This window comes from Neomonachus schauinslandi, chromosome 5 (genome assembly GCF_002201575.2).
Source record: "Neomonachus schauinslandi chromosome 5, ASM220157v2, whole genome shotgun sequence".
Lineage (NCBI taxonomy): Eukaryota > Metazoa > Chordata > Mammalia > Carnivora > Phocidae > Neomonachus > Neomonachus schauinslandi.
Genome location: NC_058407.1, coordinates 120,022,959 through 120,049,591, shown reverse-complemented (window position 1 = coordinate 120,049,591; position 26,633 = coordinate 120,022,959). Strand labels below are relative to the sequence as shown.

Below are 26,633 nucleotides of genomic sequence, written 5' to 3'. Positions count from 1 at the left end.
TTTCTTTCTTTCTTTCTTTCTTTCTTTCTTTCTTTCTTTCTTTCTTTTTTTGCCCTTTGTTTTGAAGTGGGCTATTTTCCATCATATAACAATGTCTAGGTTTATGCCAGAAGTGAAAATTGGCTATTTTTTCACTGAGTCTGATGCTCTAAAGAGCGTAAGTGATAATTTAGTCTCAGATTTGAAACATTGTAGCAATGTTTACACTGGCTAGTTAAATCTCACCAAGAGAACTCCTTGCCCTTTAGGAGACTAGGTGAAAACTGGCTTCTCTAGGCTTGAGATTGTCTTCTTGGGGAATTGATTTGACTCTTCCACTGAAAGACACAAGTGGAGAGAGATATTAGTTATAATCTATTTTCTATTTAGACTGAAACAACTAAATCAATAAGCCACATATACCAGATCTAAAAAATTATCCATATTGGTCCTTTGATTATATTAACTGAATTCTATTCAATTCACCGTGTATATTGTTCTCAATAGAAAAGTTTAATGTTCAAATTATCAATTGGTCAGGGTAAATTAATTTAGTCTAATGATCATGCAAGAATCATATATACGATTATAGATAGTTGATAGCTTTTTTTCCTTTTTAAATGTTATGATATAGCATAATAAAGACAGCTATTTTGTAAAGAAGATTCTAAGTTCTAATTTGGTACAAAGATATGGTAGTTGTGGTCAATTACGTTTCAAGAACAGAAGAGATGAGTTGATCTACCTAAAGGAGACCAAGGAATCTTGATAAAGGATGCCTGTATTATGCTTTGATTTTAAGTAGCACTTGTGCTGGTATGATAAGAGATTTATAGGAATGTGTCTCTTGCCACTTAGACCATGGTAGGGTTTTATAGGAGCTGCGGACAGCTCCTTCCACACTGGAATACGAAAAGATTTCTTTCATTTTTATATTTTCAGTTCTGAGTATATTTTAGATGAGAAATCATGATATGATATGATAAATTGAAATATAGATAAATTGAAATGGAGAACTTTAAGGGAACAGACTGTAAGCTCCACCCATTTCCTAGAAGTATAAACCTCAATGCCTTTTCACTGACAGAAGGTAACATTTATAGGATTTATCGGAAGGGAAGCAATAGATCAGGAGAGAACATACTGTTGCCCGCAGGCAGAGCAGACACAACTACGTCTGTTCTGCCGTTCAGTCTCTCCTCATGCTCTCTCTTCTGTTACCCTGCATGGTATTCCTGGGTCCAGAGCACGGCCAGCTTGGGCTTGATTTGTAATGGGGCAGCTAGTCCCTAACTGTGATCACTTCAACAGGATCTTTATATATCTCATTTTATAGTTTCTGCAGAAACTGAGATCTGCCAAACATGATCCCCAGCTAGTCCTATGTATTGCTCAGTCTAGCTAATCACCCCCCAAAGAAAATAAGGAATGAAATCAGCTATTGGCTGGACTTTTCCTAACTGTAAGGAAAATTAGGACCTGGCCTCTGCCATTGAAACTTTGCATTACAAATGTACACAGGAGCATGCTGGGGTTGTGCTTGGGACTTGACATCGCCTGTAATAGGACTCTGCCATCATTTCACAGATGAACTTTCTCTCCATCTTTGGACCTGGGAACCAAAGCCATTTCCTTAATTACCCATGATCCATCTACTGGGACAAAGGCCAATGTAGATGGATGTAATAAATATTCCAAAGACAAATGCCAGATTTTTAGTAAGCACTTAAAAGAGCTCTATAAGATCACTATAGAAGTGAAAAAGCAATAGTCACAGGAGTGAGAGCACAAGAAGTTGGACATTCAATGAAAGGTCATGGTCAAATAGAAAAAGTATTGGTATCTATAATTTCTAAGACGATAGTTCCAGATAATGTTACAGCCATATTGTTTTTGAGGTGGTGTGGAAATAAAGTTTACTGAAGATAAGGCATGAATTTTAAAGCAAAGTTATTGGCTAGGCCTTTCACATGGATATTAAATTCATACAACACTACAAGGTTTGGGATTAGAGGAGATTTTGAAATCCCAAACTGAAGTCTTCCATGAATATGGATGCATGGATGACCCAGGGCAGTAAGTTGGATGTCATGAGCCAAGACGTTTCCACACACAGAAGAATAAATGAATCAACATCAGGGATTTAGAAGAATGGCGACTTTAATTTTAGGCCTTGTGTTTTCTGGGGCATTGGGAAAGGATGTCATCCTTCTGGAGAAGTGGTTTCTTTTTGGAAAAAGCCAGTATCCAGGTAAGGTCACACAGTATGTTCTTTGAAGTTGAGGGTGCAGGGAGTTTTGTTTTTTGTTTTTCAAATAGAATGAGGGTTGATGGCATATTTAAACTTTTGGGAGGAAGACAAAGCAGCATGAGGATTAATAATGGAGAAAAAGAATAAAGTGTAATGGAATAAGATTGATATTTGGTTGGAGTTGCATTTTGTAAATGGTAGGGATGTGAGAGATGGTAATATTATATAACATTAAATTTCCAAATGATTCTCTCTAGTCAAGTTCAGAGGCTCTAATGATAGACTAACCCTAGTCAATCACCAGAATCAAAAAGAGAAGTGATTGATTCTGAGCTTTACCCCAGACTGCTAGATGAGAATCACTGAGGATGGGGCCTGCATTTTAAAAAAGTTCTCAGGACACTTTTTGTGAAGCCAGCTGAACTCAGGTTTAAGAATTGAACTAGGATTTGGGACGCCTGGGCGGCTCAGTCGGTTAATTACTGGACTCTTGATTTTGGCTCAGATCTTGATGTCAGGGTCATGGAGCCTGCTCTCTCTCCGTCTTTTTCTCCCTCTCTTCTGACCCCCCACCCCCAACCCTGCCCCTGCATGCATGCCTGCACTGTCTTGCTCTTAAAAAAAAAAAAAGAAGAACCAAACTAGCATTTGGGAACCATGCGTCCTGGTCTCATGTTGATTACTCCACTTGGCAGTGAGTGCTCTGGGACAGAGTGTCAGCTGAATAGAGAGTGGTTTCAGTCTCATGCAGTCCTGATGGTGATGATCAGGGTGCATCTGAGATATGTAGGCAGAGCCAACTCAGCCTTTTCCAGACATCACCATCAGAAATCTTACCCCAGTGAAGGGTGGAGTTAGGCATGCATTTGAATGCAAGAAAAGAGGAGTTTTCTTAGGTGACTTAAGAAAACAAGAGGAGATGGACAGTTATGATGTGATTCTTCAACTTTGATACTGTTAAAGTCAAGGACTAAGGGATTTCCTTGGTATTTGCTTCATGCTTACATTCTTAAAATGACTGTTGAGGTTCTATACATCTCACATCCAGGGCAGGAGGAAGGCAGAAATGAGAAAGGGCAATGTTTTTGGCCATGCTATTGGCTAGATGATTGTCACATGGGTACCTTGGTTGCTAGGCAGACCAATAAAACTGAGTATTTGGATTCAGCCTCTGTAATAGAGGCAGGCAAGGAGAACAGGTTTATGAGCTGTGTGAGCAAATATTTTCCAGAGAAACTCAACATCAGCATACTTAGAAGTAAATTCCAGTTTTCTTTCAAATCTGTTCCCTTGCCTATATTCTCTTTTTAAATTATTGACATCTGGTCTCACTCAGTAGCCTAGGAGTCATTCTTAAATCATTCTCCCCTTTTCTTACCCCTGTATTAATTTAGTTAAAAAATAGTGGTGAGGGCGTGTCCTTACATTTTTCAAATTGTCTCCTCTTATTTATCATTATTATTTATCCAACTGTGACTTCATTTAAGTATGTATTTTTCCCCTGGATTTTTAAAAATTCTGGTTTTGATCTATTCAGCTCTACTATCCAGTACTATGTACTGTCCACCAGATTATACTTCCTAATATATAAATATGACCAATCTCTACTTGTTAAAATCTATCAATAACTCTTATTATGTCCAGAATAAAATTCAAAAAATTTTTAAAGATTTTATTTATTTATTTGAGAAAGAGAGAATGAGAGACAGAGAGCACGAGAGGGAAGAGGGTCAGAGGGAGAAGCAGACACCCTGCTGAGCAGGGAGCCTGATGTGGGACTCGATCCCAGGACTTCAGGATCATGACCTGAGCTGAAGGCAGTCACTTAACCAACTGAGCCACCCAGGTGCCCAAAATTCAAATTTCTTATAAATTCTCATGATTTCAAATTTCTAAGCTCTCGTGATCCTGCTCTTGCACACCAGCCCAACTTCCTCCTTCACAGTTGTACAAGAATCCCCAGACTCGGGCCAGAACAAACTGCTTGGTAGTTTAGCAACACAGTGTCATCTTATTCTTGGGTATCTTTGTAAACTTTGCTCCCTCGGCCTATTTCATGACTTTTTTTTTTTTTTTTTGACTGTCCTCCTACTACTTATTCTTCCAGATTGAGCAGACTGAGTGGAGGTCTCTTTTCTGGGAAGCCTTCTCTTACAGAAAATTCCCCCCCCCCACTACCCCCCCCACGCACCGTATTGATTTATTTTCATAGCTAAACACTAAGTTTCTTGAGGAAACAGTTACTATTGTCTTAGTGCTTTGTGGATCTCCAGCACAGAGCAAACACTTAATAAATATATGTCAACTAAATGACTCAACACTGAACATGTGCAATTATTTAAGTATCAAGTATTTGGGAATTTGAATAAATTCTTCTTTCCTCTGAGCTACAAGTGCTCCATTTCACAGAGCAGAGATTTAAATAAAATATCATGAGACTATTTTTTAGCAGTATTTATATTTATGGTAAGAATATATATTATTTTTTGGCTTTTGTTTTAACATCAGAAATTAAGGTATGTCCTCAAGCTATCTAATGTGATTTTATCTGAGACTTCTAGCTTCCAAAATCATTAGAAGATAAATTTATGTTGTTTAAGTCACGAGATGTGTGGTTCTTTGTTTTGGCAGCCCTAGCAAACAGTTATAGAGGCTTTCCTGAGCTGATTCTGTAACATATGAATTCTTTCTCATCTGTAGCCACCAAAGTCTCTGCTCAGGAGAATAGTAGTCTCTACATTTTCTGTAGAGACTGTAGTTTTCCATCAGTATTGAAGCCAGGATATAGAGATTCATTTTTAAAATGCTAAAACTAAGTAACTCTGAATTCTATATCCATTGAAAATATCCTTCAGGAATTAAGATAAAATAAAGACATTCTCAGATGAAGAAACTATAGAATTCATCACCAGAAGACCTACTCTAAAAGAAATGCTAAGGCAGATTTTCCAGCTGAAAAAAAAATGACAGAGGAATATTTTATCAGTAGGAATAAAGAAAGAACGACTGAAGTCATAATATCAGAGTAAATATAATGGAATGACCTTCTCCTCTAAAGATTTTTAATGTACACAGGACTCTTAAAAGCAGATTTTTGAACATCCCTTTGGTGGGTTCAAAGTATGTAGATGTAACAAATATGGTAAGTATACCATAAAGTTGGGAGTGTAGACGTCCATAGCTTTAAGATGTCTACATTTTATTTGAAATGCTAACAAACTCTATGTAGACTGTTAAACTGAGGTGAGCATATTATTATCCCTAGAGTGAACACTAAAAAGATATAAGTAAAGGAAAATAGATACACTAAAATTGTGCATAAAAATATTAAAATATTGAAATAATCCACTAGAAGACAAAGAAAAACAGATGGTGAAGGCAGAAATGATAGTAGGGTGGTGGTAAAGAGCACAAAGTATAATAAATGCAGAGGACACAAACTGAGAAATAATAAAGTTGCTAATTTAGTTATAATGATAAAATAATTACATTAAATATAAGCGGCATATGTATTGCTTTTGGAAGTCAGAGGTTGTCAGATTGGATGAAAGATAAGAGCTAACTACATTTTGACTACAAAAGCTCATTTAAAAAATAATGATATAGATTAATTAAAAGTGAAGGGATTCAAATATGGTTAATTAATCTATGACAAAGTAGGGAAGAATACACATTGGGGAAAAGGTAGTCTCTTATAAATGGTGCTGGGAAACTGGACAGCTACATACAAAAGAATGAAACTGGACCGCTTACACCATATACAAAAATTAACCTAAAATGAATTGAAGACCTAAATGTGAGACATGAAGCCATAAAACTCCTAGAAGTAAATATAGATAGTGATGTCTTTGAGATTGGCCATTGCAGTGTTTTTCTAGATATGTCTTCTCAGGCAAGAAAACAAAAATAAAAATAAACTATTTGGGCTACACAAAAATAAAAAGCTTTTGCCCAGCTAAGGAAACCATCAACAAAATGAAAAGGAAACCTACTGAATATAAGAAGATATTTCCAAAAATATATCCAATAGATGTAATTATCAAAATATATAAAGAAATTCTACAACTCAACAGTAAAAAACCCCAAACAATCCAATTATAAAATGGGCAGATGATCTGCATAGACATTTTCCCAAAGAAGACATACAGATGGCCAACAGACACATGAAAAGATGCTCAACATCACTCATCATCAGGGAAATTAACATCAAAAACCACAATGAGATATTATTTATGCCTGTCAGAATGGCTAAAATGAAAATGACAAGAAATAACAAATACTGCTGAAGGTGTGAAGGAAAAGAAACTCTCATGTACTGTTGGTAGAAATGTACATTGGTGAAGTCACTGTGGAAAAAATATGGGGATTCCTCAAAAAATGAAAAATAGAAATACCATATGATCCAATAATTCCACTATTGGGTATTTACCCAAAGAAAACAAAAACACTAATTCAAGAAGATATATGCACTCCTGTGTTTACTGTAGCATTATTTACGATAGCCAAGATATGGAAGCAACCTAAGTGTCCATCAATAGACAAATGAATAAAGAAGATGTAGTGTGTACACACACACACACACACACACACACACACACACACGAATATTATGCAGCCATAAAAAAGGATGAGGTCTTGCCATTTGTGACCACATGGATGGAACTAGAGGGTATTTTGATAAGTGAAATAAGCCAGACAGAAAGGCAAACACCATATGATTTTAATTGTATGTGGAATTAAAAAAAACCCAAATGAATAAATAAACCAAAAGCAGAAATTGATCTGTAAATATAGAGAACAAACGGACTGTTGCCAGAGGGGGATGGAGGGACTGGTAAAATGGGTGAAGGGGAGTGGCAGGTACAGGCTTCCACGTATGGAATGAATAGGTCATGAGGATAAAAGATACAAGGTAGAGACTGTAGTCAATGGTGCTATAGTAGTGTTGTACGGTGACAGTAGTTTGGTACTGGCATAAAAAATGACACACAGATCAATGGAACGGAATAGAGAACCCAGAAATAAAACACTGTATATAGATCAACTAATATTTGATAGGGAGTCAAGAATACTTAATGGAGAAAAGATAGTCTCTTCAATAAATGGTGTTGGGAAAACTGACAGCCACATGGAGAAAAATAAAATTGGACCCTTATCTTATTCCACTAATAAAAATTAACCCTAGGGGTGCCTGGGTGGTTCAGTCGTTAAGCGTCTGCCTTCGGCTCAGGTCATGATCCCAGGGTCCTGGGATTGAGCCCCGCATCGGGCTCCCTGCTCAGCCGGAAGCCTGCTTCTCCCCCTCCCACTCCCCCTGCTTGTGTTCCCTCTCTTGCTGTGTCTCTCTCTGTCAAATAATAAAAAAAAAATTAACCCTAAATGGATTAAAGACTTAAACATAGGACCTGGAGCCATAAAACTTATAGTGAAAGCATAGGGGAAAATCTCTATGACATTAATCTTGGCAACTTTTTTTTTTTTTGGATATGACACCAAAAACACAAGCAACAAAAGAAAAATCAACAAATGAAACTATACATCAAACCAAAAAACTTCTGCACAGCAAAAGAAACAATCAACAAAATGAAAAGGCAACCTATGGAAAGGGAGAAAATTATCTACCTACTTGAAATAATTGATATTTTTAAAAAGTAATTTAAAACTATAGCAGTAATTTAAAACTTAAACTCCTTTTAAGTGCATGTGGAACATTCACTAAGGTAGACTATACCCTGGCAAGTCTATACGGAGGCAAGTGACATACTCTCACAGATGTAGAATTCAAGGGGACACTAAAAACTTGTTATTACGGACCAAATTATGTCCCCTCCAAACTTCAAATGTGGAAGCTCTAACCCCAAATGTGACTATATTGAAGATAGTGTCTTAGGTAATTAAGATTCAATAAGATCATAAGGGTGGGGTCCTAATAAGACAGGAAGGACTGTGGCCTTGTAAGAAGAGGAGATCTCTCTCTCTCCCCTTCCAACCCTCTCCGTCTCCCTCCCCACCACCCCTGTCTTTCTCTCTCCCTCTCTCTCACCCTCTCCCTTTGTCATGTGAAGACACAGTGAGAAGGTAGCCATGCACATGCCAGGAAGAGGACCTTTATGAGAACCCAATCATGCTAACACCCTGATCTTGTACCTCCAGGCTCCAGAACTGTGAGAATATAAATTTTTGTTCCTTAAGCCATCTAATCTATGGTACTTTGTTATAGCAGCTGGAGCAGAGTGAGATAAGCACTAATTAATATAAATAATATTTTAATACCTCATATTAAAAGTTCACAGTTAATGAAAAAAATCAAAGATGAACAAATATAAAAATATTAAATGCAGATAGTATTACTGAATGTTCCAGTCTCCAGTATGGCTTAGCAGTACTACTGGGACTGCAGAACAAACCTTAAGAATGTTAAAACAATTGAAATGGTAAAAAATATATCCTCTGAGCAAAATGAAATTAAACTACAAATCTGGGACATCCACAGTCATTTGGAAATTAAATGTCACACATTTAAATAAAACATACTTTGAAATAGCCAAGTATTTTGAACTGAAAGAAAATGAAAATATAACTTACTAAAATTAGTGTAACACAGCTAAAGCAATGCTTAGAAAAAAATAATTGATATAAAATTTTTATTAGGAAAGAAGAAAGCTCTCAGGCCAGTAAATTTAACTATCCTTCTAGTGAAAGTAGAAAAAGAAGAACATATAAAAACTAAATCAAGCAGTGGGAAAATAATACATATAAAGACAATAAATAATGGAATTTAAGATGGGAAAATTATCAAAACCAAAAGCTGGTTCTTTGAAGAGGTAACTAAAATTGATAAATTCTAGCTGGATTGACCAAGGAAAAAGGAGAAAAGGCACATATTACCTAATTTGGAGTGAAATAGGGTACTATTTACTCTATGGGTACTAAGAGGATAATAGGAATAAGGAAATAACTACCAAAAACTCTATGCATGTAAATACAACAATTTATGTGAAATGAACAAATTCCTTGAAAGTCACAATGATCAAAAGACATTCAAGAAGAAGGTGATTAACTTGAGTAGTTTTATGTTTATTAAAGAAATAGGACTCACAGTAAAAATCTTCCATTAAAGAAAACTTCAGGACCACATGGTCTCACTAGAAAATTGTATCAAATACTTAGGGAAAAAAATAACACAAGTTTTATATATTCTATTCCAGAAAATAAAAGTGAAGATAATACTTGTTACCTTAGTCTACAAGGGCAGCTTTGCCCTAACACCAAAACTGGACAAAGATATTATAAGAAAAGAAAGCTACAGACCAATGTTGCTATCACAAAAGACCTTTAACAACATATTAGCAAATGGAATCCAGTAATATTTTAATGACTGTTTTTTTTTTAAAGATTTTATTTATTTATTTGATAGAGACACAGCGAGAGAGGGAACACAAGCAGGGGGAGTGGGAGAGGGAGACTCAGGCTTCCCGCCGAGCAGGGAGCCCGATGTGGGGCTCGATCCCAGGACCCTGGGATCATGACCTGAGCCGAAGGCAGACGCTTAACGACTGAGCCACCCAGGCGCCCCTCCAGTAATATTTTAGAAAGAGAATACATTAAAATCATTCAGAAGATGCACAGTTGGTTCAATGTTTGGAAAGCAATCAATGTAATTTACCTTGTTAACAGACAAAAGAAGAAAAGCACATGATGATCTTAGTAGATGCAGAAAAAGCATTTGACAAAATTCAACATACAGCCATAATTAAAAACCTCAGCAAACTATGGACATCTATAACTTAATAAAGGGCATAGACAAAGACCCAACAGCTAACATCATACCCATTATGAAAGTGAATGCTTCACCTCTAAAACTGAGAAGGAGGCAGTGACACCCATCCACACTTACCACTTGTATTCAATGACATACTGCAAAGCCAGCCAATGCAATAAGGCAAGACATATAAGTAAAGGCATACAACTGGAACAGAGGAAATAAATCTAGCCATGTTTGCAGGTAACGTAATTGTCTATGGATAAAATAGCATAGAATTTATTTTAAAAACTTCTAGAATTAGTAAATGAGTTTATCGTAGTAGCAGGATACAAAGTCAGTATAAAATCAATTGTATTTCTCTACAATGGCAATGAACAATTGGAAACTGGAATTGGAAAAATAGCGCCATTTGTAATACAATCAAAGTAAATTCTTACATATAAATCTCACAAAATATATGCTGGGTTTGTATTCTGAAAACTACAAAGTAATGATCAAAGACATCAAGAAGATCTGACTAAATAAATGGAGCATTGATTGATTGAAGAAAGATCATGGGTCTATTTTTGCCAAAACTCATAGAACTGGATAACCAAATGTCTGAATTCGTTTTATGATATGTAAGTTAAATATATTTAAAGAAGAAATAGTAACTTTTTAAAGTTGAAACAATTCTGATGGTGAGGAAGCTGCCACATAGAATACTGAGTAAGTATTATCTTTAAAGAAAAAGCATAACTTCATTGTTTTGCTGTATACATTTCTCTTTACTACAAAAATGTGAATAACTTTATAAAAGTGCTTACGGGATAAGTATAGGTACCCTTATGGTATCTGAACATTTGGTAAGTTGGACAATTCCACTAAATTCTTTTTCTAATATTAGAGGACTCCTTTAGATTTTTCCCACACCTTCAAACAGTATCATTCCAACTACTGCCCTTTTCCAAGAAAATTCATGCACATTCATTGAAAGAAGGATCTTTTTAGACTTTACCAAAGTAGCATATATGAAAGAAAAGTCTAGCTTTGTGACTGTGAATAAATATGTGTTTAGTCACTGATTTTTCAATAAATTGCTTATTATAATTTTTTATAAAAAATTGCATGCTGTGGCTCATAATCAGAATATTGTGCATATTCTCTGAATATTCTTAGATTGGTTTGTCAGGATGTTGCCTTCATCTCATTTATGAAGGCCCCAAATACACAAATCATACTTTAATGAGAACCTGAATGGTGCATACATATTATCCAGTTAAATAACTAAGGACCTAGTTAGTTACCTTTTTTGTCTTATTAACTTCTAGCTACCTTTTAAGATCTAATAACTGTTCCTTGAAATTCATTACTAATTTAAGAAAATGGACAAGGAAATAGTCTAAAGCCCCTGGAATCAAAAGTGGATGTCAATTATAACTTTTACTGCAATGGCCTTGAAACTTGGACTTCATTCTGTACCATCTGAGAGAGAGTCTGGCCAATTTTACACAGCTTGCTTGTACAAGATAAGATTTGAAGGAAATGTGTCTTCTTTGGTATAGAGACCTTAAAATGGTTGGCAATGCTTCATCCTGATGAACATGTATCATGGAGAGAGGATTTTAAAATCCCCAAAATAATTTTCTGCAGCTAGATTGTGGTGTAATATAACAATGAGAAAGAAAGAGGGTGGGGATGTAGAGAAAATGCATATGAATATAAATTTAGATAATTGACATCATTAAATAGTTCTGAGCTCTGAGACTGAATACACTAAAATAAAAAGAGGTGCCCAGGAGATTAATTGATTGTCGACTCTTACTCCCATCTACTGCTTTTATGGTTACAAATTCCAGTTTGGAGGATGAAGGTAGTATAATGGTTGACATTAGTGAAATATATTTAATATCAATTGACACAAGCTACATTTTTAATACATGTAATTTATACTTGACTATTTTGCTATTTTTGTTTATAGTACTTTTGTGAGTTTTTTGTCTTGTATAAATAGTGAAAAATTAGAGATAATGTACAACATTTAGTTGAACTATGGCCACTACTTAATTATTTAGCTCCAGGGGGCAGAAGATCTGTAGCTATTATGTGAATCTACAAAAATTACAGTTTTAATTGTTTCATGTTAATTGTTATTGTGCAATCTTAGCTTCGTTCATTACACACACTCCCTTAATTGACAATGCAGTTTTATTTTCAGTGGATCTTACATTCAAGAGGCTTTGCATGTTCATCATTTATAAGCTCCCATTATAAGAAATCAGCTTATGGATGTTGTTCATAAATTGTTTTATAACCAGTTGCTTCAATTTTATTCCAGATAAAAGTGTAAACAATTTACACACTATCTATGGTATTTTCAAGTATTTTGTTGAATTATTCTTAGGTCGTGTATTTATTCAGTCCTTAAACAAGTATATATTGAGACCTATGTTGTGCCAAGAGTTGTTTCAGATAATGCGGAGATAGCAGTAAAAAAACAAACAGCAATCCCTGCGTTAAGAGAGAAAGACACTAAACAAATAAAAACAAAATTTTATGTCAAGTGGTGATATGTGCTATGGAGAAAAATAAGCCAGAAAGCCGAGATAAGAAGTGCCACAGGTGAAGGTAAGATGAAGTTTTAAATAGAGTAGTCAGGCATGGTACATGGAGAACATATTTATGAGCAAAAAAAAAAAAAAAAAAGTCCCCAAGGAGTTGAGGGAGAAAGCCATGCATATTTTGGAAGGAACCGTAAATGCAGAGGTCCTAAGGCAAGAGTCTTCCTGGTTTGTATGAGGAAGATCATGGTAAGGGCTTCTGCATTTATTCTGTGAAGGACAGAAACCCATGTAGCAATTTTGAGCAGAGGAAACATGATCTGCTTCACATATTTAAAAGTCAGAAGGGGGCAAGGGCAGCCAGAAGGGGGCAAAATAAGAAGTTATTAGTGTAATCCAGAAAGACTGATATTCCCTTGAGTCAGAATTGGTAGTAGTGGCAGAGGTGGTAGGACATAGTGAGATTCTGGATGTTGTTTTATAGGTAAAGGAAAGATGTGCTGATGGATGTCATGATGGGTGAGAGCAAGAGATGGGTCATGGATCCAGATTTCTTCCTGAAGTAGGATGGATGGCATTGTTATGAGCTGAGATGGGAAGAAAAGCAGGAGGATAGAGTCTGGGTAGACAGAATCAGACATTTAGTTTTAGACCCATTTCTATCAAGATGCATGTTAGCTCTCCAAATGAAAGGGCCAAGACAGCAACAGGAGGATAAAGATATTAATATTGGAGTCCAGTGAAGCTGGGCCTGAAATATAATCTTATGGGTCATTGGCATTTAGGAAGTGTTCTAAACGCACAAGATGAGTTGATATTAACAAGATTGTGGATGTAGAGAAGAGAAGAGATCCAAGGACTGAGCTCTGGGGCATTTTCATGTTACTTTGTGTAATGTGGAAGAAATGAGGGAAAACCAGCAAAGGAGACTGAGAATGAACAGCTAGTAATTTAAGAGGAAAACCAGGAGAGAATCATGTATCAGAACCTAGCAAAGAAAAGGTTTCAAGAAAAAGGGAATGATCAACTATGACCAATATTACTGACATGTCAGGTGTGACAAGGAGGAAAAATTAAATGTTGGGTTTAGCAATATAGAGGTCATTGCTGATATATGCACTTTCAGTGGAGTGGTAAGGGTACAGAAAAGAAAAAAAGTTCTGATATATGCAACAACATGAATGAACCTTGAAAACGTTATGCTAAGTTAAAGAAGTCAAATACCAAAGTCATCCATATATTGTATGATTCTATATGAAATGTCCAGAAGAGGCAAATCTATAGAGATGAAAAGGAGATTAGTCATTGCCAGAGTCTGAGGAGGAGCAGAGAATGGGGAATGACTTATAATGGGTATGTGTTTTATTTTGGGGTGATGAAAATGTTTTGGAGTTAGTGTTGATAATTGAACAATATTGTGAATGTATAAAAGTCACTGAATTGTACACTTTAAAATGGTTAAAATGGTGAATTTTATGTGATGTGAATTTTACCTCATTAAAAAAAATCAAAATACCTCACTAGAACAAGGATGTGGGGAGAAGAATTGGTGTTGAAGTCAATGTAAATAGGTAGAACTTAGCAAAGTTAGTTGGAGGGGGTTGGAGGGTCAGAGGGTTTTCTTAAGACGGGTGAAATTTTGGCCCCATTGTGTACTGAAGTGAAAGAAAGCCTGTTGATGTAAAAGAGGGGAGGAAATTGCTGGAATGATTCCTACAACAGGGAAGAGGAGATGATTTTCTGTAGAAACATGGGCAGGGAGATGGGTGGTGGGACTTGTGAAATTTTTCTGCTGTTTCCTCTCATTTTCCCAGTGAAATGTGAAGCAACATGATTATCTGAGAATGATGATGGGGAAGGAGGAATTGGAAGTTGAAGGAGGGGGTAAAGGGTTTTGAATAGCTATCTAGGAATGGAGGAAAAAGAAAGAAAGGATAATGTGGTGGGTTGGCCACAATGTAATGGAGTGAGTAGTCACCGATATAAAACCATTTCGATCAGCATGGTGGTGGGCTCTTCCTCACTCACCTTCAGCCCCACAGATGCAGGCTGGAGGAGGTGGTGAATTTCCTGGAGGTCTCAGCCTACCCATAGTGATGCCTTTGACTGGAAATGCCTGGGGCACTCATCTGGGCCCATGCTGCTTGTGGCGAGGCCCCCGTGCACATTTCCCCCACCAGAGCCCATGTGGTGGCTGATCCCAGGGCTTGTGGTTCTTGTCAGGATTGCAGCTCAGGTATTTCAGGAGGGGAGAGTGAGAACTGTCTGGAAGTGGCAACAGGACAGGAAGGATACCTAGTCCAGTTTCCAGCCCTGTGTTGGGAGGGCAGTAGAGGGAGAAACAGACACAATGGGAGAATATCGCAGGGACAGTAGTTCTAGTAGATCAGCTTCCAGTTAAAGAGGACAGCCTATGTTATAGATGACACATGTTCGATTATGCTCCTAATGATAGGCTTTTTGTTTCCACATTAGGCCATGTTACTTCCATGGAAACATGGGAGATTTGGTCTGGGGGCTTGGTAGTCACCACAGGGATCTGGTTAAAATCCAGAAACACTGGAATAGTTGTATTGTTCTCTCTGTTTCTGTCTCTCTCTGTGTGTAATGGGGTTGCCTGAGGGGAGATGCTGCCACAGAGAGGCGTTGGTGGAGAGTGCTTTCTAGAACAAATGCTAACGTCTTAAGAAATACATGTGTCTTTCCTTACTACATCTCACTTCTTGCCAATCTTTAAATTTAACAGATGAAATTTTACCATGTCCAGAAGCATTGAATACAGAGCAGGAACCGTGCCATCTAGATACAAGTCTCTGCAGTTCTGATTCTACAGATGAAGCATTGAGGTGTAAGTGTTAAATTGAGATGCCCACCGTGATGGTATGTAGCCATCCATGAGACTGGGACCACTGGTAGTAATTCAGACCACTACTACGGATACTCATTTGCCAAACTTTGTTGATATTTATGTCCTAAGTTTAGCCGAAGTGTTATTGGTAGTCTGTGGTTTATTCAAAGCATGAAAGATACTAAATATGTCAGTTTAAGGTGATGTTGTTCTGTAAAATAGTTCCATTAAAGACCATCTTTGAATTATATCCAGTGTTTCTTCTTTAAAATTTCAATGTGATTATGACTAGCAAATGATTTAAACTAACTTAGTTCCATAAAATAGGTCAGGTCAGATAGTATGTATGCCATTTAAAAAATTGTTAACTGGAGCAGTTGTACAAGAAGAAGTAAAAACATCTTTTCACTTTTGAATGGCAATGGTTTTCCTTTGGGAGGATGCCCATCTGGATCAAGGATGAGTTTTTGAAAAACAGATACGCTGGTATACTCCAAGGCTTGTTGAACCAAAATTTCTAAGTATGAATTAGTGTGTGTGTGTGTGTGTGTGTGTGTGTGTGTTAAGCCTTGATTACAACAACTATGGCTAAGCAGCCATTCTAGTAGACTATGATGGTCCACCATTATCTTTTCCACCTTTCTGTAGTGTATCAGGTCTGTGGATTTGAATTTGACATGTGTGACTGGGTGTCAGAAACATCTGCTGGGCAAATTTCCTGGATGCGCACAAAAGCAAGAGAAGTTCCTACGTTACAATCTGTACCCCAGCAGGATCAAAGTAGTGATGAAGGTAGGAAGTAAAAAAAAAATAATATTCTTTATATATTATTTTCAGAATTGTGATTTATTGTGAGTGGTATGAAGACATTTCATCAGGGGTCTTGATGAAGATACTGAGTATATTTTACTGAAACTATATTTGCCATAGATAGTGAAAGTAAAGAATCTTATTATCAACAGTGTAAAGGAAGACTTATACTAGGTTAGCTATTTTCATTTTGTAAATTTTATTATTTTCTTATCATTAGGAGATAATTTTGTGGGAACCAAAAAGAAAAGTATTAAAAGTCTTCTATCAAAATGTACTAGCTCTCCCTTTCACTGGTGTCAATGAGTTTCTTTCTTTTAATCTAACATTAAATTTGTGATTTGTTTATCTTTCTTTCCACTGCTTTTCTTTCTTTCTTTCTTTTTTTTTTTTTTGAGGGGGCATATTGTTAGTCTTTTCTTAAATTAGTAATTTAAAATTTTATTACAGCAGAAAGTAATAGCTATTTTTTTCTGCTTCCGTGTAGATTTTACTTTCTCCATAGTTTTGCCTTTTCTGGAATGTCATAGAGTTGGAATTATACAATATGTAGCCTTTTTAGATTGACTTCCTTCATTTAGTAATATGCATTTAAGGTTCCTCTATGTTTTTTCATGGTTTGGTAGCTTATTTCTTTTTAATAGTAAATCGTATTCCATTGTCTGGATGTACCAGAGCTTATTCACCTACTGAAGGACATATTGGTTGCTTCCAAGCAATTATGAATACAGCTGCTATAAACATCCATGTGAAGGTTTTTGTGTGGATCTAAGTTTTCAACTCCTTTGGGTAAATGCTAAGGGCCATGATTGCTGGATCACATAGTAAGAATATGTTTAGTTTTGTAAGAAACTGCCAAGCTGTCTTCCAAAGTGAAGGTAACCATTTTTCATTCCCATCAACAATGAATGAGAGATCTTGTTGCTTTACATCCTCTCCAGTATTTGGCATTGTCTGTGTCCTGGATTCTGGCCATGCTAATAGGTGTGCAGTGGTATCTCTTTGTTTTGGTTTGCATTTCCCTAATGCCTTATGATATGGAGCATCATTTCATATGCTTATTTGCCATCCATATATCTTCTTTGGTGAAGTAAGTTTGTTAAGGTCTTTGGTTTTTGGTCTTTTATCTTTATCATTTTCTTTCTTTCTTTTTTTAAGATTTTATTTATTTATTTGAGGGAGAGAGAGAGAGAGCATAAGCCCAGGGGAGGGGCAGAGGCAGAGGGAGAAGCAGACTCCCCCGCTAAACTGGGATCCCAACGAAGGGCTTGATGCCAGGACCCTGGGATCATGACCTGAGCTGAATGCAGATGCTTAACCGATTGAACCACCCAGGCATCCCTATCATTTTCTTTATTTACCATTGTTTCTTTTATTTCATGTCCTTGATTTCTTTTCCTTCTTGAAAAGGTTTGCTGACTAATTAATTGTTCTTTTATTTAGAAAAGATCTGTGGTGATGGGCTTGCTTAATATTTATGTTATAAACTTAAAATGTTTTTAAAGGCCTCACTCCTAAAGGCTTAATATTTATGTTATAAACTTAAAATGTTTTTAAAGGCCTCACTTCTAATCAATCAGGTCAGACAATTTTCAAAAGAAAGTCTGTTTATTTTATTTCTAAGTACATGGTGATGGTTCTTGATTTCCTGATATCTACTGTAGTCATTGAGAAGGCTGAGCCCATCTAATTTTCAGTGTTATGCAGATTTTTAAAAAAATATTTATCTCTAATGTTTGAAAATGTCACTATGATGAGTACAGATCATGAATATATTTTTATTTAGATTTTTCAATGCTCAGAATGCATTTATTTCATCACTTGTGGAAATGGTATGTTATTCTTTTCTAGTAATTCTCTTTTAGTCCCTCTGTTCTGGTCTTCTTGAATTTCTACTAAATATATGTTCTGGGGGTCTGTGTGTTAGTGTTTTCTATTCGTTGCCCTTGTTGTTTGTTCTTATTTTTGTCTTCCACTTCTGTTATGCCTTTGTAGTTTTAAATGAGGATTTTATATGCTGCTTTTTTGTTTCCTTTTTTAGTATTTCAATTATACTTCCTTTATTACCCATTTTTTAGTGCTTGCTCTGAGCTTGTGAACTTCATTTACAACTAATCCAACTCCACTTTCAAATAGCTTCATATTTCTTCATGCAATGCAAGTATCTTATAATAACAAAATATTCCTAATTCCTCCCTCCTGTCCCTTGCATCACTGTTGTCATTCATTTCACTTATATGCAAACTATAATCATCAAATACCTTGTGGCTGTTACTATTTTGAACAAACTGTTCTCTTTTAGAAATTAAGAAAATTGTAATTAAAAGATTTTGCCAAAACTTGGAAGCCACTGATGTATTTTATTTATTGCTTTCCTAATACTGTTCCTTCCTTTATTTAGATCTGAGTTTCTCATGGATATCATTTTCCTTCTCTTTGAAGAATTTCAAAGCCATTGTTTCCTTGTTTATTTTCGGTTTAGATAATCTGTCCATTGATGTAAGTGGGGTGTTAAAGTTCCCTACTATTATTGTATTATTATCAATTAGTTCATGTTTGTTATTGTTTTATATATTTGGGTGCTCCCATATTGGGTGCATAAATATTTACAACTGTTACATCTTCTTGTTGGGTTTTCCCCTTTATTATGATATGGTGCCCTTCTTCATCTTTTGCTATAGTCTTTGGTTTAAAATCTAGTTTGTCTGGGGGCCTGGCTCAGTCAGTTGGGTATCTTATTCTTAGTTTTGGCTCAGGTCATGATCTCAGGGTCATGAGATCGGGCCCCATGCCAGGCTCTAGCCTGCTGTTTATTGCATCAAGTCTGTTTCCAAACTAATTTATTGCACTCTTTATCTCTGATTCTTTTTTAACTCTTTTATCTCTGTGTTAGGGGTCTCACTAATGTCTTTTATTCTTTTCTCAAACACGATGAGTATCCTTATGACTGTTGTTTTAAATTCTCCATCGGGGGCACCTGGGTGGCTCAGTCATTGGGCATCTGCCTTCAGCTCAGGTCATGATCTCAGGGTCCTGGGATCGAGCCCCACATCGGGCTTCCTGCTCAGTGGGAAGCCTGCTTCTCCCTCTCCCACTCTCCCGGCTTGTGTTCCCTCTCTCGCTGTGTCTCTGTCAAATAAATAGAATATTTAAAAATAAATAAATAAATAAATAAATAAATTCTCCATCAGGGGTGTTCTTATATCTGTTTCACTTGTATCTCTGGCTGTGGCCTTATCTTCTTCTTTCATTTGGGATCAATTCCTCCATCTTGGCCTTTTGTCTAAGTCTCTGGCTTCTTCTCTGTGTTAGAAAAGCCACTTATGACTCCTCCTGAATATAATGGCCATAAAGAAGAGGTCATGTAGTGTCAAGGTCCTGGCACTTCAAGGAGCATCTCTGGAATGTGCTGAATGCACTCTGCTATTGTGTTCTTGCTGCTCTATCCTTCAGGCCAGTCATCTGCAGAGGCTCTCGTCTGCTGTGGGCAGTGTTTGGTCCCTGGCCTGAATGTGACAAGTTTTAACTAGGAGTGCTCTGGTCTGCTTGTGAAATGAGACCTGAAACCACTTCCACCAGAGCTGAGGCCCTGCAGAACTCTGGCTGAGAGACATGATGTGGGCAGGGGTTTGTGCTGGTCTTCTGGGGAAGGGGCTGCTGTGTTACGACTGAGGCATGCTTGACTGAGAAGAGCAGTTCTGTCAGAGGGCAGGGGTGTGGAGCTTAGTGTAAGCAAGTTAGGTAGCTAGTGTTGGTGCCAAGCTGCTTCCCTTGGGTGGCTCTGTGTTTATGCTGGGAGATGGGGGAGTGAAGTGGTGTCAGCCAACTCCATTGTTCCTGGAGAGACATCTCAGTGAAATTTGCCTTTCATGGATGTGTTCTGAGAAGTGCGAATAATCTCCGCACTGTATTTATTCCCTAGGTGTTCTTTAGATCAATGTTTCTGCACTGTCTGCCCTCAGGTTTTTTGCCTGCCTTCTCTCTAGAAGTAGCCCAGTGCCCTCTGGGCTCTATCCCAGCCAAGCTCACTGACCTTTAAAACTTCAGACTTTAAGCCCTCCTAGTTGCAAGAACTCACAAAATTCAATTGCTCTTCTTTTCCAAGCCAATGACTTTGGGGAAACTTTCTCTTTGTGCATTTCCCTGTGTACTCTTCTATCTCTTACCCTTCTCAGTGACCATGGCTCCTTCCCCTCTGCAGCACCCACCAACCATTTCTCCTCTAAACCACATCTCCAGACTTTCTACCTTCTTCAATGTGACCTCCTCTCTCCCTTTACTTGTGGAGTTTGTTCTGTCAGTCTTTGGCTCAATTTCTGGGGTATTTAGGATGATTTGATAGTTATCTAGTTGTGTTCATGGGACAAGACAAACCCAGGGTCCTCCTATGCTGCTGCCATCTTCTTTTCCTAACATTACTTACAAAACAGGTCTATTGGCTACAGATTCTCTCAATTTTCATTTGTCTGAGAATGTGTATTTTTTCTTTATTTTTTAAAGATTCTATTTATTTATTTAAGAGAGACAGATAGAGTGCACACGTGCATTGGGGGGGTGCAGAGGGTGAGGGAGAGAGAGAGAATCTCAAACAGACTCTGCACTGAGATTGGAGGCCTATGCAGGGTTTGATCTCATGACCCTAAGATCATGACCTGAGCTGAAATCAAGAGATGGACCCTATTAAAGGCAATCTTCATTTCTGTTACAGTGTTTTGTTTGGTTTGGTTTGGTTTGGTCTCTAGTATTTTTTATTCTTTCTTAGAATTTCCATCTCTCTGACTGTATTGTATATCTTTTTTTGCATGTTTCTACTTTTTTCCATTAGCGCTCTTAAGTTATTAATTATCATGGTTTTATTTTTTTTATTTTTATTTATTTATTTTTTATTTTATTATGTTATGTAAATCACCATATATTACATCATTAGTTTTTGATGTAGTGTTCCATGATTCATTGTTTGCATATAAAACCCAGTGCTTCATTCAGTATGTGCCCTCTTTAATACCCATCACCAGGCTAAACCATCCCCCCACCCCCGCCTCTCTAGAGCCCTCAGTTTGTTTCTCAGTGTCCATAGTCTGTCATGGTTCCTCTCCCCCTTCAATTCCCCCCCTTCATTTTTCCCTTCCTACTATCTTCTTTTTTTAACATATAATTATTATTTGTTTCAGAGGTACAGGTCTGTGAGTCAACAACCTTACGCAATTCACAGTGCTCACCATAGCACATACCCTTCCCAATGTCTATCACCCAGCCACCCCATCCCTCCCAACCACCACTACTCCAGCAACCCTCAGTTTGTTTCCTGAGATTAAGAATTCCTCATATCAGTGAGATCATATGATACATGTCTTTCTCTGACTGACTTATTTCGCACAGCATAATACCCTCCAATTCCATCCACGTCATTGGAAATGGCAAGATTTCATTCCTTTTGATGACTGCATAATATTCCATTGTGTATGTGTGTGTGTGTTTGTGTGTGTGTGTATATACCACATCTTCTTTATCCATTCATCTGTCGATGGACAGATGTTAATATATATATATACACACACACACCACATCTTCTTTATTCATTCACCTGTCAATGGACATCTTGGCTCTTTCCATAGTTTGGCTATTGTGGACATTGCTGCTATAAACATCGGGGTGCACGTACCCCTTCGATTCTCTACATTTGTATATTTGGGGTAAATACCTAGTAGTGCAAAGGCTGGATCGTATGGTAGCTCTATTTTCAAGTTTTTGAGGAACCTCCATACTGTTTTCCAGAGTGGCTGCACCAGCTTGCATTCGCCCTAACAGTGTAGGAGGGTTCCCCTTTCTCCGCATCCCTGCCAACATCTGTCATTTCCTGACTTGTTAATTTTAGCCATTCTGACTGGTGTGAGGTGGTATCTCATTGAAGTTTTGATTTGGATTTCCCTGATGCTGAGCGATGTTGAGCACTTTTTCATGTGTCTGTTGGCCATTTGGATGTCTTCTTTGGGAAAATGTCTGTTCATGTCTTCTGCCCATTTCTTGATTGGATCATTTGTTCTTTGGGTGTTGAGTTTGATAAGTTCTTTATAGATTTTGGATACTAGCCCTTTATCTGATATGCCATTTGCAAATATCTTCTCCCATTCTGTCAGTTGTCTTTTGGTTTTGTTGACTGTTTCCTTTGCTTTGCAAGAGCTTTTTATCTTGATGAAGTCCCAATAGTTCATTCTTGCCCTTGCTTCCCTTGCCTTTGGCGATGTTTCTAGGAAGAAGTTGCTGCAGCTGAGGTCAAAGAGGTTGCTGCCTGTGTTCTCCTCTAGGATTTTGATGGACTTCTGTCTCACATTTAGGTCTTTCAACCGTTTGGAGTCTATTTTTGTGTGTGGTGTAAGGAAATGGTCCAGTTTCATTCTTCTGCATGTGGTTGTCCAATTTTCCCAACACCATTTGTTGAAGAGACTGTCTTTTTTCCATTGGACATTCTTTCCTGCTTTGTTGAAGATTAGTTGACCATAGAGTTGGGGGTCCATTTCTGGGCTCTCTATTCTGTTCCATTGATCTATGTGTCTGTTTTTGTGCCAGTACCATACGTCTTGATGATGACAGCTTTGTAATAGAGCTTCAAGTCTGGAATTGTGATGCCACCAGCTTTGCTTTTCTTTTACAGTATTCCTCTGCCTATTTGGGGTCTTTTCTGGTTCCATACAAATTTTAGGATTATTTGTTCCATTTCTTTGAAAGAGTGGATGGTATTTTGATAGGGATTGCATTGAATGTGTAGATTGCTCTAGGTAGCATTGACATCTTCACAATATTTGTTCTTCCAATCCATGAGCATGGCATGTTTTTCCATTTCTTTGTGTCTTCCTCAATTTCTTTCAAGAGTATTTTCTAGTTTTCTGAGTACAAATTCTTTGCCTCTTTGGTTAGATTTATTCCTAGGTATCTTATGGTTTGGGGTGTAATTGTAAATGGGATCGACTCCTTAATTTCTCTTTCTTCAGTCTTGTTGGTGTATAGGAATGCCACTGATTTCTGTGCATTGATATTATATCCTGCCACTTTACTGAATTCCTGTATGAGTTCTAGCAGTTTTGGGGTGGAGTCTTTTGGGTTTTCCACATAAAGTGTCATATCATCTGCAAAGAGTGAGAGTTTGACTTCTTCCTTGCTGATTTGGATGCCTTTTATTTCTTTTTGTTGCCTGATTGCTGTGGCTAGGACTTCTAATACTATGTTGAATAGCAGTTGTGATAGTGGACATCCCTGCCGTGTTCCTGACCTTAGGGGGAAAGCTCTCAGTTTTTCCCCATTGAGAATGATATTCACTGTGGGTTTTTCATAGATGGCTTTTATGATATTGAGTTATGTACCCTCTATCTCTCTACTCTGAAGATTTTGATCAAGAAAGGATGCTGTACTCTGTCAAATGCTTTTTCTGCATCTATTGAGAGGATCCTATGGTTCTTCTTCTTTCTTTTATCAATGTATTGTATCACATTGATTGATTTGCAGATGTTGAACCAACCTTGCAGCCCAGGGATAAATCCCACTTGGTCGTGGTGAATAATCCTTTTAATGTACTGTTGGATCCTATTGGCTAGTATTTTGGTGAGAATTTTTGCATCCATGTTCAACAGGGATATTGGTCTGTAATTCTCCTTTTGGAGGGGGTCTTTGTCTTGTTTTGGGATCCCGGTAATGGTGGCCTCATAAAATGAATTTGGAAGTTTTCCTTCCATTTCTATTTTTTGGACCAGTTTCAGAAGAATAGGTATTAATTCTTCTTGAAATGTTTGGTAGAATTCCCCTGGGAAGCCATCTGGCCCTGGGCTTTTGTTTGTTGGGAGATTTTTGATGACTGCTTCAATTTCCTTAGTGGTTATAGGTCTGTTCAGGTTTTCTATTTCTTCCTGGTTCAGTTTGGTAATTTATACATCTCTAAGAATGCATCCATTTCTTCCAGATTATCTAATTTGCTGGCATAGAGTTGCTCATAATATGTTCTTATAATTGTTTGTATTTCTTTGGTGTTGGTTGTGATCTCTCCTCTTTCATTCATGATTTTATTTATTTGGGTCATTTCCCTTTTCTTTTTGATAAGTCTGGCGAGAGGTTTATCAATCTTATTAATTCTTTCAAAGAACCAGCTCCTAGTTTTGTTGATCTCTTCTACTGTTCTTTTGGATTCTATTTCATTGATTTCTGCTCTGATCTTTATTATTTCTCTTCTCCTGCTGGGTTTCGGCTTTATTTGCTGTCCTCTCTCCAGGTCCTTTAGGTGTAGGATTAGGTTGTGTATTTGATATCTTTCTTGTTTCTTGAGAAAGGCTTGTGTTGCTATATACTTTCCTCTTAGGACTGCCTTTGCTGCATCCCAAAGATTTTGAACAGTTGTGTTTTCATTTTCATTGGTTTCCATGAATTTTTTAAATTCTTCTTTAATTTCCTGGTTGACCCATTCATTCTTCAGTAGGATGCTCTTTAGCCTCCATGTATTTGAGTTCTTTCCAAATTTCCTCTTGTGATTGAGTTCTAGTTTCAAAGCATTGTGGTCTGATAATATACAGGGAATGATCCCAATCTTTTGGTACCGGTTGAGACCTGATTTGTGACGTAGAGTGTGATCTATTCTGGAGAATGTTCCATGGGCACTAGAGAAGAATGTGTATTCTGTTGCTTTGGGATGGAATGTTCTGAATATATCTGTGAAGTCCATTTGGTCCAGTGTGTCACTTAAAGTCTTTATTTCCTTGTTGATCTTTTGCTTAGATGATCTGTCCATTTCAGTGAGGGGGGTGTTAAAGTCCCCCACTATTATTGTATTGTTGATGATGTGTTTCTTTGCTTTTATTATTAATTGCTTATATAGTTGGCTGCTCCCATGTTAGGGGAATAGATATTTACAGTTGTTAGCTCTTCTTGTTGGATAGACCCATTAAGTAGGATATAGTGTCCTTCCTCATCTCTTATTACAGTCTTTAATTTAAAATCTAATTTTTCTGATATAAAGATTGTGACCCCAGCTTTCTTTTGGTGTCCATTAGCATGTTAAATGGTTTTCCACCCCCTCACTTTCAATCTGGGGGTGTCTTTGGGTCTAAAATGAGTCTCTTGCAGACAGCATATTGATGGGTCTTGTTTTTTTAATCTAATCTGACAGCCTGTGTCTTTTGATTGGGGCATTTAGCTCATTTACATTCAGGGTATCTATTGAAAGATGTGAATTTAGTGCCATTATATTGCCTGTGAGGTGACTGTTACTGTATATTGTCTGTGTTCTGTTCTGGTCTATGTTACTTTTAGGCTCTCTCTTTGCTTAGAGGACCCCTTTCAATATTTCTTGTAGGGCTGGTTTCGTGTTGGCAAATTCCTTTAGTTTTTGTTTGTCCTGGAAGCTTTTTTATCTCTCCTTCTATTTTCAATGACAGCCTAGCTGGATATAGTGTTCTTGGCTGCATATTTTTCTCATTCAGTGCTCTGAAGATATCATGCCAGTCCTTTCTCGCCTGCCAGGTCTCTGTAGATAGTTTGTTGCCAGTCTAGTGTGTCTACCATTCTAGGTTACAGCCCTTTTGTCCTGAGCTGCTTTCAGGATTTTCTCTTTGTGTCTTTGACTCGTAAGTTTCACTATTAGATGTTGGGGTGTTGACCTGTTTTTATTGATTTTGTGGAGAGTTCTCTGTTCCCCTTGATGCCTGTTTCCTTCCCCAAATTCGGAAGTTCTGTGCTATAATTTGCTCCAATATACCTTCTGCCCCTCTCTCTCTTTCTTCTTCTTCTTGGATCCCAATTATTCTAATGTTGTTTCCTCTTATGGTATCACTTATCTCTCGAATTCTGCCCTCATGATCTAGTAGTTGTTTATCTCTATTTTTCTCAGCTTCTTTATTTTCCATCATTTGGTCTTCTTTATCACTAATTCTGTCTTTTGCCTCATTTATCCTAGCAGTTAGAGCCTCCATTTTTGATTGCACCTCGTTAATAGCCTTTTTTATTTCGACTTGGTTAGATTTTAGTTCTTTTATTTCTCCAGGAAGGGTTTCTCTAATATCTTCCATGCTTTTTTCAAGCCCAGCTAGTATCTTTAAAATCATTTTTCTGAACTCTAGTTCCTACATTTACTAATGTCAGTATCGATTAGGTCCCTGTCAGTCAGTACTGCCCCTTTTTCTTTTTTTTGAGGTGCTTTTTTCCATCTTGTCATTTTGTCCAGAGGACAATAGATGAATGAGAGAATAAAATGCTAACAGGGTAACAACGACCCCAGAAAAATATACAGTAAAGAAATCAGAAGAGACCTGAAACCCGGGGAAAAGAAAGGGAAAGAAAGAAGAAAGAAAAAGAAAAAAAAAAAGAAAGAAAAAGATTTTAAAAAAAGAACATAATCAAATATGATCAGGCTGGTGCATAGATCAGTGCCACACACTAGATTTTGGGCGTATTTTGGTCTGT

The 26,633-nt window shown here is 37.2% G+C and overlaps 1 protein-coding gene across 1 annotated transcript in view; it reads left to right on the top strand.

The window, feature by feature from the left end:
- MALRD1 (MAM and LDL receptor class A domain containing 1) overlaps nt 1-26,633 on the top strand; it is a 794,826-nt gene that overhangs the window by 53,389 nt on the left and 714,804 nt on the right. Inside the window, exons 7-8 of the mRNA XM_044915239.1 lie at nt 15,282-15,383; nt 16,032-16,175. Of these exons, the coding sequence (XP_044771174.1) occupies nt 15,282-15,383; nt 16,032-16,175 (246 nt within the window). The remainder of the gene's footprint in view (nt 1-15,281; nt 15,384-16,031; nt 16,176-26,633) is intronic.